The sequence below is a fragment of the Somniosus microcephalus genome, chromosome 2 (assembly GCF_052327205.1).
Source record: "Somniosus microcephalus isolate GS21.2 chromosome 2, FLI_Smic_1.0, whole genome shotgun sequence".
NCBI lineage: Eukaryota > Metazoa > Chordata > Chondrichthyes > Squaliformes > Somniosidae > Somniosus > Somniosus microcephalus.
The window spans coordinates 364,170,945-364,186,124 of record NC_140988.1 but is presented as its reverse complement, the minus strand read 5'-3'; the positions used below and the strand labels follow the sequence as shown (position 1 = coordinate 364,186,124).

Sequence of the window (15,180 nt, the reverse complement as noted above, 5' to 3'; positions counted from 1 at the left end):
AATATTCCCCGCTGTCTCCTGTTTTTCTCACATCATCAATAACATGCCCTCCTTGTTATCTTAGAATCTTTGTGCAACAATGAAGCTCCATCTTGTGGGGATTATTGTAGCCGTGTTTGGCAGGCTGCGTTGAGAACTCCGCTGTACTTGGACTCCCTATTGATCAAAGTCAGGCAGACCAGGGGACTTGAGGATGATGGTGTGCTCTGTTACAAAGTTGTCTCACTCTGTTCAGCATCAGGTGACCGGTCCTTCCTCTGCAACGGTATGACTGGAGCGGCAGCACGAGTTGCTGGCACTGAATCCACCCTTCCTATTTATAGCAGGATCACGAACGCTTCTGAAGTTGCACCTTAATATTCTGTACCAGTCCAAGTTGTCTGGGTAGAGTTTCAGCTGCAAAGGGTGGCCAGCTGCTCCCTTAGAGCAGTACAGCACAGAAGGAGGCTATTCGGCGCTTCGAGTCTACATCGGCTCTTTCGAAGAGCAATCCAGTTAGTCCCACTTCCCTGCCCGCCCCCCCATATCCATCGACTTCCCCACAGTGTTGTTACGAGAGTTTTGCCTCTTGCCAGCAGAGTAAACCATCACTTTGCAGACCATGCGTTTGGTGTTTTCACCAAGTTACTAGATGCACCCAGCAATTGTTTTGTGTTGGTTGTTTGTGGCTTAGCCCTTTGATGCTGTCAAATATTGGGAAGTGCTCATATATTTCCTATAATAATTCCCAAATGTGATTGTGCTTGATAACTTCAGTAATCTGTAGGAGAGTTGACTGCCTTAATTGTTTTCCTGTGCTCTTTGGGGTGGGAGTAATTATCTGTGGTTGGCAATAGACCAATCCTGAACACGGATGTGGGAGTGGATAGATATTTGAGATTTGTTTACTTTTAGGGATTGGAGCGCATTTGCACGGAACTATCCCTCGGGTGATTGAATGGGTTGGTACCATCTATAATGGGTTAGAATCATAGCACAGGTACAGCACAGAAGGAGGCTATTCAGGCCATCGAGTCTTGCACTGGCTCTTTCAAAGAGGAATCCAGTTAGTCCCACTCCCCTGCTCGTTCCTCATATCCCTGCATTTTTTTTCCCCAAGTATTTATCCAATTAACCGCTCTTTGTGTTTAAAAAAAAAAAAAAAACTTTTCCTCAGGTCGCCTCTGGTTCTCTTGCCAATCACTTTAAATCTGTGCTCTCTGGTTATTGACCCTTCGGCCATTAGAAACAGTTTTTCTTTATTTACTCTATCTAAACCCTTCATGATTTTAATCCCCTCCATCAAAATTTCCTCTTGGCCTTCTCTGCTCTAAAGTGAACAAACCCAGTCTATCCACATATCTGTAATCCCTCATTCCTGGAGCCATTCTCGTAAATCTCTTCTGTACCCTGTGGTGACCAGAATTGGGCACAATACTGCAGCTGAGGCCGAACTAGTTTTATATTGGTTTAGCATAACTTCCTGCCTTTTGTACTCTATGCATCTATTTATAAAGCCCAGGATCCCATATCATAATCATAATCAACTTTATTGTCATTGTTAGTGCACAAGTGCAGTACAACGAAATGTAGGCTTGCGGCTCCCGAGAGTGTACATTTAGATTAAGACATTTGTTAACCTGTCCTGCCACCTTCAAAGATTTGTGCACAAACACCCCCAGGTCTCTGTTCGTGCACCCCCTTTAAAATTGTACCATTTAGCTTGTATTGTCTCTCCTCCATCCTTCCTACCAAAATGTATCCCCTCACCCCTCTTCCATGTGCCCGCCCATTCCACCAGCTTGTCCATGTCCTCTTGAAGTCTGTTACTATCTTCCTTCGTGTTTACCACACTTGCAATTTTTGTGTCATCTGCAACTTTCAAAACTGTGCCATGTACCTCCAAGTCATTAACGTACATCTAAAACAGCAGTGGTCCTGGTACTGAACCTTGGAACTCCACTGCATACCTCCCTCCAGTCTGAAAAACAGCCATTCACCACAACTTTGTTTTCTATCTCTTAGCCAATTTTGTATCCATGCTACTGGCCCTTTTATCCCATGGGCTTCAATTTTGCGAATGAACCTAATATGTGGTACTGTATCAAACACCTTTTGAAAGCCCATAGGCACAACATAAACTGCTCTGCCCTCATTCACCCTCTCTGTTACCTCATCAAAAAACTCAATCAAGTTAGTCAAACACGATTTGCCCTTAACAAATCCATGCTGGCTTGCCTTTTAGTCCATACTTGTCCAAGTGGCTGTTAATTTTCTCCCAGATTATTGTTTCTAAAAGCTTCCCCACCACCGACAATCTGACGGGCCTGTAATTGCCACATTTATCCTTCTCTTTTTGAACAAGGGTGTAACATTTTCAGTCCTCCAGTCCTTTGGCACCACACCTGTATCTAGGGAGGATTGAAAGATTGTGGCCAACACTTCTGCAATTTTTACCCTTATTTCCCTCAGCCACCTCGGATGCATCCTATCCAGACCGGTTGACTTATCTAATTAAAGTACTGCCAGCCTTCCAAGTACTTCCTCTTAATCGATTTTTATCTCATCCAGTATCGCAGCAACCCCCTCGTTTACCATAGCTTTGGCAAAGTCCTCTTCCTTGGTAAACACCGATGCAAAGTACTCAGCTAGTACCTCAGCCATGCCGTCTGCCTCCACCAATATCCTAAACTGGCTGAGTGGCAGGAGGCAGAGGGTGATGGTCGAAGGTTGCTTTTGTGACTGGAAGCCTGTGTCCAGTGGGGTACCTCAGGGATCGGTGCTGGGTCCCTTATTGTTTGTGATCTACATAAATGATTTGGATGAGAATGTAAAAGGTATGATCAGTAAGTTCGCAGATGACACGAAAATTGGTGGGGTGGTAAATTGCGAGGAGGAAAGCCTCCGGCTACAGGACGATATAAACGGGTTGGTCAGATGGGCGGAAAAGTGGCAAATGGAGTTTAACCCTGAAAAGTGCGAGGTGATGCATTTTGGACGGACGAATAAGGCAAGGGAATACACAATGAGTGGTAGGACCCTAGGAAGTACAGAGGGTCAGAGGGACCTTGGTGTACATGTACATAGATCCCTGAAGGCAGCGGAGCAGGTAGATAAGGTGGTTAAAAAGGCATATGGGATACTTGCCTTCATTAGCCGAGGCATAGAATATAAGAGCAGGGAGGTTATGATGGAGCTGTACAAAACGCTGGTGAGGCCACAGCTGGAGTACTGTGTGCAGTTCTGGTCGCCTCACTATAGGAAGGATGTGATTGCTTTGGAGAGGGTGCAGAGAAGATTCACCAGGATGTTACCTGGGATGGAGCGCCTCAGCTATGAAGAGAGGCTGGACAGGCTGGAGTTGTTTTCCTTGGAGCAGAGAAGGCTGAGGGGGGACCTGATTGAGGTGTACAAAATAATGAGGGGCATAGATAGGGTAGATAAAGAGGAACTTTTCCCCTTAGTGGGGGGGTCAATAACAAGGGGGCATAGATTCAGGGTAAGGGGCAGGATTAGAGGGGATTTGAGGAGGAACTTTTTCACCCAGAGGGTGGTTGGAATGTGGAACTCAATGCCTGAAAGGGTGGTGGAGGCAGGAACCCTCAACATTCAAGAAGCATTTGGATGAGCACTTGAAATGCCATTGCATACAAGGCTATGGACCAAATGCTGGAAAATGGGATTAGACTGGACAGGGATGGATGGGCGGCGCAGACACGATGGGCCGAAGGGCCTCTTTCTGTGCTGTAAAACTCTGACTCTATGACTCTATGACCTCCATTTTGGTCCCTAATTGGCCCCACCACTCCTGTGACAACCCTTTTACTGTTTATGCCTGTAGAAGACCTTTGGATTCCCCTTTACGTTAGCCGCATTCTCTCTTTGCCTGTCAGTGCATTCTGGTTTTTAAGCGTCAGGATTCAGTGAGTCAATAATTTCAGCCTGTAAGTGGAGAAACAGGACATGAATCCAGGTTCATGAAACTAAATCAAAGTAGGCCATGGCAGCGTAGTAGTTATGGTAGGAAACCAGTCACCCAGAGATAGTGAAGTCTAATCCCACTGCGGTAAGCAACTGCAGGAAACACTTTTTTTACCGGCACCTAAATAACCGGAAATCTCTCTTAACCGGCAAAATTCAGGAGTAGGTTCAGGTGAGTTTTACTTCATATTAGTGGCCGTGTAACCGGGGTACCTGGATCTGTGGCCGTGTAACCGGGGTTCCTGCACCTGTTGCCATGCAACAGGGACGCCTGGATCTGTGGCCGTGTAACTGGGGTTCCTGGATCCGTGGCTGTGCAACCGGGGTTTCTGCACCTGTTGCCATGCAACAGTGACGCCTGGATCTGTGGCCGTGTACGGGGCTCTCGTACCTTAGTAAGTATATCTCTCTGTAATCCGGACTTTTTGATCAACCGGCACCACGCCGGCCCCGTCAGTACCGGATTAAAAAAAAGTTTCCTGTAGTATGGTTTGCATGTGACCCCATGCCTACACTGTGGTTGACTCTTAATGCCCTCAGGGCAGCTACGGGTGGGCAATAAATAATGTATTCTTCTTATCGTGTCCACGGACAGTCTATACATAGCCCAGCCAGAACTGGACACATTTTTGCGCCTTCTTGTTGAATTCGGCAAGATCTGCAACAGTGCAGGGTTCCTCTAACGATGGGCATTGCAGGAGATGTTGCGTAGTCTGTGCCTCAGTTCCACATTCACAAGTTGTCGGGCTGGTTGAATATCCCCATTTGCTTAGTGACACCTTTGAGCAACCTACACCGGTCCTGAGTCTGTTAAGGCACTTCCAGGTTGCCCAGTTGCAATTAGCTCCTGGGGGAAGGCTTTCATCAAGTAAAATTTCCATCGCTGGGGGTTGTTCAAGACTGGCGAGCCGGTCTTTCCACAAGGCGATGCGGGCTTCAGATGAGGTTGATTGTAATAGAACAACACTGTTCATGAAGCTCTTTCTTGACTTTAGGTGGCTGGGTGTAGGTGTCTGACAATGCAGAGGGTGTCTCTCATCTGATGTTTGACGGAGTCGTTCTTTCTTGCTGGCCCAAGAACATTTAAAAAGTAGCACATAATTATTGAGCCTACTGTGCAAAATACAGCGGAAGTTTTCAATGTCTAAAGTTAACCGTGTAATAATGTATCAATCCCAGTGTAATCATGGCCACGTTTAGAGTGAATGTTTCGCTCATTGTTACTTATTTTGGTTCATTTAATTCATGGCCAATCTTGATGGTGGTTGACTTGCTTTTGTTTGTCCACAGCTTGTGATGAGTGGTCTGTGCTGCCTACACCTGATCTTTCTCACAATGTCAACCGGTTTGGTCACTCAGCTGTATTCAGCAATGGGTAAGGGACAGAGATTTATTTCACTGTTAACATTGGCAGCAACGGCAACTAAGACTTTGTCTATTTAAATCTGGAGTTGTTTGAATATTTTGAGGAGTCCTCTGCATGGTTGGGTGCATCACGCATTAAATGTTCCAGTACAGCTAGGGGGGGAAAAAATGTTTATCAGTATCCATTTTTCCTTTAAAAAATCGTGTCCCAACTGCTTCAGGCAGACACTCCAGTACAGTACTGAGGGAGTGCTGCACTGTTGGAGGTGCAGTCTTTCGGATGAGTCGGTAAATCGAGGCCCCGTCTGCCCCCTTGGATGAATGTAAGAGATCCCACGGCACACTTATTTCGGGCCAATATTTATCCCTCAACCAACATGACTAAAATAGATTATCTGATCCATTATCACATTGCTGTTTGTGGGATCTTGCTGTGTGAAAATATCTGACATTACAACAGTGACTGCACTTCACAAGTGCTTACTTGGCTGCAAAGCGCTTTAGAACGTCCTGTGGTCGTGAAACGCACTATATAAATGCAAGTTTTTTTTTATTGATGTGGTTTTAGAGGAAGTGATGTTCTGGTTGATTTATTGAAAATATAGATATAACAGTTGTGATGTATAAAGATCCTAGGATAATCACCAATAAGGGAGGCCATTCTGGCCAATTCTAGTTCACCATGCAGAACATCCCTGCAGTTCCCTCATTGCAGCATCTAATCAAAATTTTTCAAAGCTGGCCCCCGACCCTCTTTGAAATTCACAGAATCACAGAAACACCACAGTGCAGATAGAGGCCATTTCGGCCCATCGAGCCTGCACCGACACATATCCCACCCGACCCCCGTAACCCCACGTATTTAATCCCCCTAACACTAAGGGTCAATTTATCATAGCCAATCAACCTAACCCGCACATCTTTGGACTGTGGGAGGAAACCGGAGCACCCGGAGAAAACCCACGCAAACACGGGGAGAATGTGCAAACTCCACACAGACAGTCACCCGAGGCCGGATTCGAACCCGGGTCCCTGGCGCTGTGAGGCAACAGTGCTAACCACTATGCCACCGTGCTAGTTCCTGTAGGATGGAAGGGCGCAGCATTTGGAAACTTGCCGCTGACAGCCCTGACTGGAATGGTCCTGTCTTACAATATGACCAGGTCTCAATCTCTCTCTCTCTCTCCTCCAGCTGGATTTTTTTTTAAAAGGAAAATGAATGAAAGTTTTTTTTTACTCCTAATAATCGTTTCTCTCCTATTAGAAACCAGAAATTTTAAGTATCAAGAAAAATAATTTCTAAATAGCAAATAAGAGTTATTTTCAATAAAATTGAGCAAATATTCCCATTTTTTTCAGATTTAAAATAAAAATCAGTGCCCGTGTTTATTGTAGACTCCAAACTACTGGACAGGGCACCAAATAGAGTCAAAAGTTCAATGCTTTTTCGGAAAGCCTGCTCTAGAGCCTCTTCGAAAATACGTTTCATGTTTACAATTCCTGTATCCCCTTCAGACTTTTATGCACGAGGTTTATGGGCATACCTGCGGCTTAGGTTGCAATAAGCAAAATACTGCAGATGCTGGAAAGCTGAAACAGAAAATGTTGGAAACACTCAGCAGGTCAGGCAGCATCTGTGGACAGAGAAAGACATAGGGTTAACATTCCCTGAAGTAGTGCATCAACAGGCGAATATCGAATAATCACAAGCGCTCTGGATGGAGTGGACTTGGAATAGCCATTTCCCACTCGGGATTTTATCTTTTCTTTCAGCGTCTTATGAAAGATTGTTGGAGAAATCTCCAGGGCGAATGTAGGATTCTGACATGTTTTGTATTTCCCCCCCCTTGTTCTCAGCGCAATGTATATTTTTGGTGGGTTCAACAGTCTTCTGCTGAGCGACGTCCTGATGTTCACCCCAGCCAGCTGTGAAGCTTTCTCAGATGAGGCGGCATGTGCTGGTGCAGGCCCTGGAATCCGCTGTGTGTGGAACACCAGTATGTTGCGATGTGTGCCCTGGGAAATGGCAACAGCAAGAGAAAAGCGTCAGATTCTCGACACGTGCCCCAACAAGACATGTACGCTTTTATTATTATTTTTGTCATCTGTAATGTGAAGTCGATTTTTGCATTCGTGCTTCTGACCTTTTTAAAAAAAAAAAAAAAAAAAAAAAAAAAAATTTCTTGTGCTACATGCTTTCATTTTTCAATGGCTCTTCGAATTGCCTCTGTTCTCCAACTGAAAGACCAGACTCTCAACGACCGCCACAGACCACCGTTGGTGGTGTTCCTCGAGGGCGAGTAGGAGGTGAAATAGTGTTGGCGAGGACATTTGCCTTTCATTGTTTTCTCTGTGTCCCCCCAAGTCTTGGTGAAGTGATTTATTCAGAGTGCAGATTTGATTTCCTACACCTGTGAAGGAGTGAGATTACAAATGGGCTTCTCTGCTCCTTAGGATGTGGGAACATATTGGGGTGGTGGTGGCGTTCTATCGACTCGTGTGTTTTGGATAACCGTGTTAACCTGGAGTTTGCTTGAATGCTTTAGAGAGCTGGGGAGAGGTTTCCCAGAGTCCTTCGAAATGCACCACAGGTTTCCCCCCACCCACCCCTGGAAGTTGGCATCAAAAGCACTTGGGGAGGATGGTACATGAGGCTGAGAGCACTAAATGGTCTGATGGCCTTTTTCTTCCACTTTTCCTCTCCCTGTAAGTTCAGGTTAGCGGAGGCAAGTTCTGAAGTCTGCTGCCGGCATCGAGAAATTAACAACTTTGCTCTTCCCTCTGTAGGGTTTGAGGTGGAGTCTGATTTCTCGCTTGTATCGTACATCAACAGAATCAATGAAAGGGCTAGCTTGTAATTGCTGTGTTTGTGAAGAGAGCAGTGTTGTACAACACTGAGCTAAATGATTTGATCTTGTTCATGGGGGAAGGTAATACAATAAAAGTCGATATTAATACTGCTACTTTATTTGTGGTAACAGTATATAATACTTGATTACAACAGATCAGAGTGTACAGTAGAATGGGGTTTACTTCATTTATAGTTAGTGTCCTCCTGCTGGTCAGACCTATTTGCACACAGTTTCTATAATGCACTTACCACGAGTCGTCACTTAAGAATATGTATTAGGTGGGCTGCAGTGCAAAAACCAATTTATATGGAAATCGTTTGATGTTTGCAAAACTGTTTTGGATCAAGTTCAGTTTGGAAACTGCCTGGCGTTGTAACAGCAGAACAATCACAGGTCCTGCTGGTGGTAGGAATGCAGAGTGTGTGCAGTCAAGATGAAATTATCTTTATTAGATGGTTAGCAGAGCAGATTTCCGTAGAAATGAATGGGAGGAAAATGTCAGCACTTGAACATGTTGTTTGTATATAAATTAAAAATGTTTTTCCACCTGCCCCTACCCCCACTCCACAGATGCAGATAATGAAAAGTGTGATCAGTATACTGATTGCTACAGCTGTACGGTGAACACAAACGGTTGTCAGTGGTGCCATGATAAGTGCTTGTCTAAGAGCAGTAACTGCACGGAGGCCACTGTGAGTATAGCAACCAACCCTTCAGAGTGGGTTTTAATCAGTTGTACTTCAAACGATCATTCTTCTAGAAGGACAGTCTTTTTTACTGTAAAATAAGCTCTTTCTTGTTGAGGCGAAATAAAATGACAATATTGGACACTGGCACTTGTTTCACTTCAGAATCTGATTAACACATATGCATTGTTCTTCATCTTGGTACAAAACATTTACCAAGAGAAAGGAAGATTTCCATTTGTATAGTACCTTTTAGAATACCTCAAGAATTAGAGTGGTGCCTGTTTGGTAGACAAACCCAGCAACCACTTTTCACACAGCAGGATCCCACAACATATAATGCGATGCACAACACTTGGTCTGTTTCTGGTGGTGGTATTTGAGAGAGGAAGATTAGCCAGGACAGCAGAGGAATCTCCCCTACACCCCTTCAGATAATTGCTTAGGATTAACTAATGTCCACCTGAACCAACTATACCGGCAGATGGGGTCTGGGTATTGACATGAATCAGTCATTCATGAAAGAAAGACTTATGAAATAATACTGAGCGGCCTACGGGTGGCGCTGTCCAGGGAGAGTATAAATACTCTGGCACGGGCCCAGCTTGCGCAGGACATCCTTAACAGGAACTAGTGAAGGACACAACTGGACCTCCATGTTGTAAAACAGTTGATGAAAGCTTTGTTTAACGCTTAGACCAAGTGCCTAGTAGTTTTCTTACGTCCGGTATAATAGCCCGGATTTTGCAGTTGTGTTGACGGCGAAGCTGCCAGCGTTTAGCGTCATTTCTCTCTGAAACTGACAGCAACTTCTGGCGTCTGCACATGCGCAGTTAAATGCGGAAATCCATAAGTTGATGTCATTGATTCCCTGCTCCTCCACAGTGCGCTGTTGAAGTCTTGGTGGACGGCAGTCTTGAGAAATCAATTGATCTGACGTGACATTCCCCTTACATGCAGTAATATTACTGTTAAAAACCCCTGTATAAGTTAAGCCTTGTTAAATGAGTAACTGGGTTTATAGCAGTCTACGAAGTCGTAACTACTGCTGAACAACACCCCTGGCACTGAAAAACACATTTTATAATTACGGAATGTCAAATTTTTCCAATATGATAATTCCGTAGGTTTTTAATGTAGTAAACATTATTTTTGTTTTAAAGTATGATATTTCAGCTTCTCTCTTAATCCCATGTGTGTGTCTCAGTCTTTATTTTGCTCTATTTATTTATAAAAAGTGAAGGATAATCAGTGCTTTTTACTTCCTGGTTTGCTATCTGAGAATCCTTCAATGTGATTGGCTACTTAGCCTGTTTGATGACATCACTGTTGCTGGACGCTGGGGATCCTAGAATTGGCGCCAGAATGATGACGCCGGGAAATGTGCAATCGACGTCACGGATCGCTAGATCTTTGTGGGAAGCCGCCTTTGAGGTCAGCGGCGAGCACTGTCACTTCACTGCTGACCCCAAAATCCGGGCCATTCGGTGTTTCGTCTTAAAATGCAGCTCCCTTGTGACACTGCACTCGAATGTCAGCTGAAGTCTTGAAGCAGGGCTTGAGCCCACAGCCTTTGAAAGCTGACCCTTCGCCGACATCCTCAGTAACTACAAAGAACTGTGGCACAAGAAATATTAAGTTATCCATGTCTTGACATATTGTACATTTCTGGGGGGTATAAATCCACAATCTGCTGAAATCCAAGTGGATATTTAGTGGTTTATAGATCAGATACGTATCCGCTTTACTTTCTGTTTGCAAACATGGCCTCAATTCTGTTTATTCAGACAGTAAATCATTAATAAGCCTACAGTCAATGATTTCTGTGCAATCAGCAAAAATGCTATTTCCAACGATAAGCAGACACCACATGCATTCCCTGTAACGAGGCATTAATAGTTAGTACTAAACAGTAGCTTTCTAAGTGAATCATACTGGTGAAGAGATTGCAACCAAGGAGGGCTTAATAGAAATAAATTGCTTAAATCTTTACAAATATATTTTTGTGTGATTGATTCGTAGAGTGGCAATATTGTATTTAATATTTAATCAGCAAGCGTAGTTGAAGGGCTAAGACCCACTGTGCCAGATGTCACCCAACTTGGAAAGATAGGAGACAGGATAAGATAGATCAACAAGCAATGGTTAGGTAGCACCAACCTTGAAAGTTGCAGGAGGATGGAAAGACAGAGGAGAAGTAAGGATTTGCACAGGTTTGAGTTCCTGGGAAACGATGAGTGCAAGATTGATAGGTTTAATTTTAGCACAGGTTTCATGCAGAATAAAGTGCATCTCGGATAGCATATTTGGAATGTCGGAGGACAAATAGAGTCAAATTTGGAAGAGCGCTACCATTGGTAGCACTGATAAAAATAGACTGTGAAAGATTGTGACAAAGAGGGATCAGCTGTGAGATGGAATACGTATTATATCTTGTATTCTGTTGCTGAGAAAGTGAAACAACAAAAACTTGCATTTATATAGCGCCTTTAGCATAGTGAAGTGCCCCAAGGCGCTTCACAGGAGTGTGATCAATCAAACTTTGACACCGAGCCACATGCGATATTAGGACAGATGAGAGGTAGGTTTTAAGGAGCGTCTTAAAGGAGGTGAGAGAGGTTTAGTGAAGGAATTCGAGGTCAGGATACCCAGCAGTTGAATGTATGGCCACCACTGGTGTACTGATAAAAATCGGGGATGCGTAAGAGGCCCGAATTGGAGGAGCGCAGAGATCTCGAAGGGTTGTAGGAGGTTACAGAGATGAGGGGCAAGGCCATGGAGGGTTTTAAACCAGAGGAGGATAATTTTAAGATGGAAGCTATTGCCAGACTGGAAGCCAATGTAGGTCAGCGAGCACAGGGGTGAAAGGGATTTGGTGCGAGTTACCTCTAGACTCGACTATTTGAATGCTCTCCTGGTGCGTGTTATGATGTGAGCAGCAGAGTTTTTGATGAGCTCACGGAGGGTAAAAGACGGGAGGCCAGCCATGAGAACATTCAATAGTCGAGTCTAGAGGTAACAAACTGATAATGTAATGCCATGTACCTTCAAGTGTCCTGATCTTAAACCTTAGTTCATATTCGTATGATAAAGCATCAGTCATGCGAGGTAAAGGTAAATGTAAAAAAAAGTTTACATTGGGCTGAGTGTTTCAGGAAGTAATTTTAATCTTACGGTACATGATGCCGCACAAAGTTTAATTGCAGGCCTGTAACAGGACGCTTGTTATCTGTCTTGTATTGACGGTGACTATGTTCCTTTCAGGGATCAATCTGGGATTATGAGGCCTGTCCGAAAGATAAACCTGAGTATGTTTGTAATAAACTGACTAGTTGCAAAAGCTGTGCCATGGACCAGAACTGTCAGTGGGAACCCAGGAACCAAGAATGCATCCCGTTACCTGGTAGGTTTTGTTTTTTGCTCGTCACAGTTTGAATACCTTGCAATGCTCCCAATCTGTCCAAGGTTTCCTTGATGACCTGCGCCAGCTCCCAACTCTTGATGTTACAAGTGTTCTGCCCGGAATATAATAAATAACAATAGTTAAAGAAGAAATACTCCTGAAATTTGACAATTGTGGTGAGGGTAGTGTGTACATTTAGTGGGTGGCCACTCTTGATATCAAGTTGATCCTGACTGTTTCATCTGTTGGTTATTTGAGGAACTACAGCCCCCTCACCAGTGTTCCCTGTAAGCTGCGCTTTGTTCTGCGCGGCCTGTTTCTTTTAATGCACGGTCCCTTTAAATTTCTGCGCATGCGTGGTACTCATGATGTAAAAGCCTGCGCGGGACCTTACGGATTACTGTGCGGCCGCGCACCTTAAGAGGAACATTGGTCTTCACCCTTGCTTAACTGCCAATATCTGTTGCATTGCATGTAGCGGTGTCACCTGTATGGAACGTTTTTCACAAAGATGACATTGACATGAAAGAGTGTAATATCGAAATGGTTCTCTGTGGACTAGTCCCAGTAACATCACAAGCAGCACAGTGGTATATTTTGCATTTAAAATTACTTGCCTGTAATTCTAAATTGTACCATATCGAAACAGTATTTATTGTGAAGAGCCACGACACACAATTTCATATCCCACTTTTGGTGCTGATCTTATTTGCAGTTTTGTTGCTTGTGAATTATCAGTATCATCAGTGATTAAGTCAGCCTGCCTGCAGGATATGCAACATATCCTCACTCTTGAGCGCAAACCTCTGCTTATTAAGTTGGGCTTCACAGCTGATCTAACCTGCGTCTGAAGTTTGAATACATTAATGTGTGTGTTTTCTTTGGAAGGGAGCAGTGATTCTGTGCGCACAGTATAAAATAATTCCCATTTCAGCCTGCTGTAAGGAAGCTGATCTGTTTGCTCTTTCAACTCGTGGGTGGGTGTGTGTGTGTTGGTGTGATTGATAGTATGTAAAGTGGACCTGTGGAGGAGGGAAAGAGGAACAGTGTTGTTGGTGGGGGCGGGGGGGGGGGGGGGGGAGTGAAGAAACTTGCTGCCACCTTAGCCTGTTAATTGTCACTTACCTCGCATGGATGAGCAGCGTTTGTGCTTGGCAGAACAATGCATATCGTCATTGAGCAACCTCGAAACAGAGGTCTTCCTAATGCGGGTGTGGTTATGTGTCTTTGAATTTCAAATGAAAATAGATGGAAACTGTAATGTATTTCATTTTGAAGTTTTTAATTTTTCAAATTGGGGAACGACAGAAACCATCTGTGGAGAGGGCTGGCACTTGGTGGGAAACTCGTGTCTGACAATCACCACTGCGAAAGATAACTACGATAACGCAAAGCTGTTCTGCAGGGGTCAGAATGCAGCACTAGCCTCACTTACGTCACAGAAGAAAGTTGAATTTGTTCTCAAGGAATTACAGATCATGCATGTGTTGGTGAGTATAACTGGCTTTGAGCAGATTTTACTTGAGAGTTTTGGGTTAAACAGATAAACTTTTCTCCATTCTGAAACATTTGTTCATGTGCTTTGATCAATTATGTGGTTTGGGACTGAGCAGATCCAAGAATATTTTCTACAATAAGCACACAAGGCAGGCATTATAGTCCGAAGCTAAAAATGGGAGGAAAGTAAAACCACTGTTAACTATTTAAATGTTCCAATTTGAAAGCTCAACTCGACATAAATTTTCAACTGACAACATAAATCCAGAGCTTAGAACAAGGCCTAAATCTGAATTTATGAACTGGTTGGGTCCTAAGTATTGGCTGTTTTGTCTTATTCGTTCCTGGGATGTAGGTGTCACTGGCAAAGCCAGCATTTATTGCCCATCCCTAATTGCCCTCGAGAAAATGGTGGTGAGCCGCAGTCCGTGTGGTGAAGGTTATTGGCCCAGAAATTCGGGTCTCCACGGGTGAGTACACACGGGGTACTCGCCCTTAAGCCCAATGGAAGTGCCGGTTTCCTGCATGCACTGCGCATGCGCGGGAAACCGGCACTTCCGTTCCCCTGAAAGAAGGGGTTCAGAGGTCGAACGCGTGCGCAGGAGAGGCAGCGCGTGCGCATCGAACTTAGGTTTTTTTGCAGGTTTTCCCGGGAGGGTAAGTCTCCAGAAGACATGTAAAAAGCAGTCGCAAGGCCTGCTTTTTACAAGGTAAATGGTGAATTAATTAAAATTAAAACACTTTTTCCACAGGTTTATTATTTTTAAATACTTTAAAGAAAGGTAAGTTTATTTTTAGCCCCATTAGAAAATTTAAAAAAAAATTTTAAATTTAAATTATTGTTTAAAAGCTATTTCATGTAATTTATAGTTTATTTAAAAAATGTGATGTTTTTAATTTATTTGAAGATTTAGTGATGTTTTGGGGCTCGTAGTATTTATAGGTTTGATGGCCCTTCCTGTCAAACTTATGAATGGAGCATTCCCTGCTACGATTGGCTCTCCATGGCCCACGTGATCCCAGGGGACGCATCGAATTAACTGCGCCCCTGGGATACGCAAGCACTGTGCGACGGCAGTTGGAGGAGGCCCAGGATCGGAATCCCACGAGGGCCCACAGCTCAACGGCCGGCGCGCAAGGTAAGTGCAGGTCGGGGGCTTGCACCCGCGGGAAGCCCCCGACCCGAATTTCTGGGCCAATGTGTTTCGTAGCAGCCTTGCTAGGCCATTTCAGAGGGCAGTTAAGAGTCAACTGTTTTCATTGCTGTTGGCTTGCAGTCACATATAGGCCAGACCAGGTAAGGACGTCAGATTTCCTTCCTGAAAGGACATGAGTAAAGATGGGTTTTTACGACAATCCAATAGTTTTATGGTTACCATTACTGATGCTAGCCTTTTATTCCAACTGAATTTAAATT

The 15,180-nt window shown here is 44.2% G+C and overlaps 1 protein-coding gene across 1 annotated transcript in view; it reads left to right on the top strand.

The window, feature by feature from the left end:
- atrn (attractin) overlaps positions 1-15,180 on the top strand; it is a gene marked incomplete at its 5' end in the record, with an annotated part of 337,365 nt that overhangs the window by 68,982 nt on the left and 253,203 nt on the right. Inside the window, 5 exons of the mRNA XM_085967067.1 lie at positions 5,251-5,335; positions 7,183-7,403; positions 8,748-8,869; positions 12,128-12,266; positions 13,575-13,756. Of these exons, the coding sequence (XP_085823193.1) occupies positions 5,251-5,335; positions 7,183-7,403; positions 8,748-8,869; positions 12,128-12,266; positions 13,575-13,756 (749 nt within the window). The remainder of the gene's footprint in view (positions 1-5,250; positions 5,336-7,182; positions 7,404-8,747; positions 8,870-12,127; positions 12,267-13,574; positions 13,757-15,180) is intronic.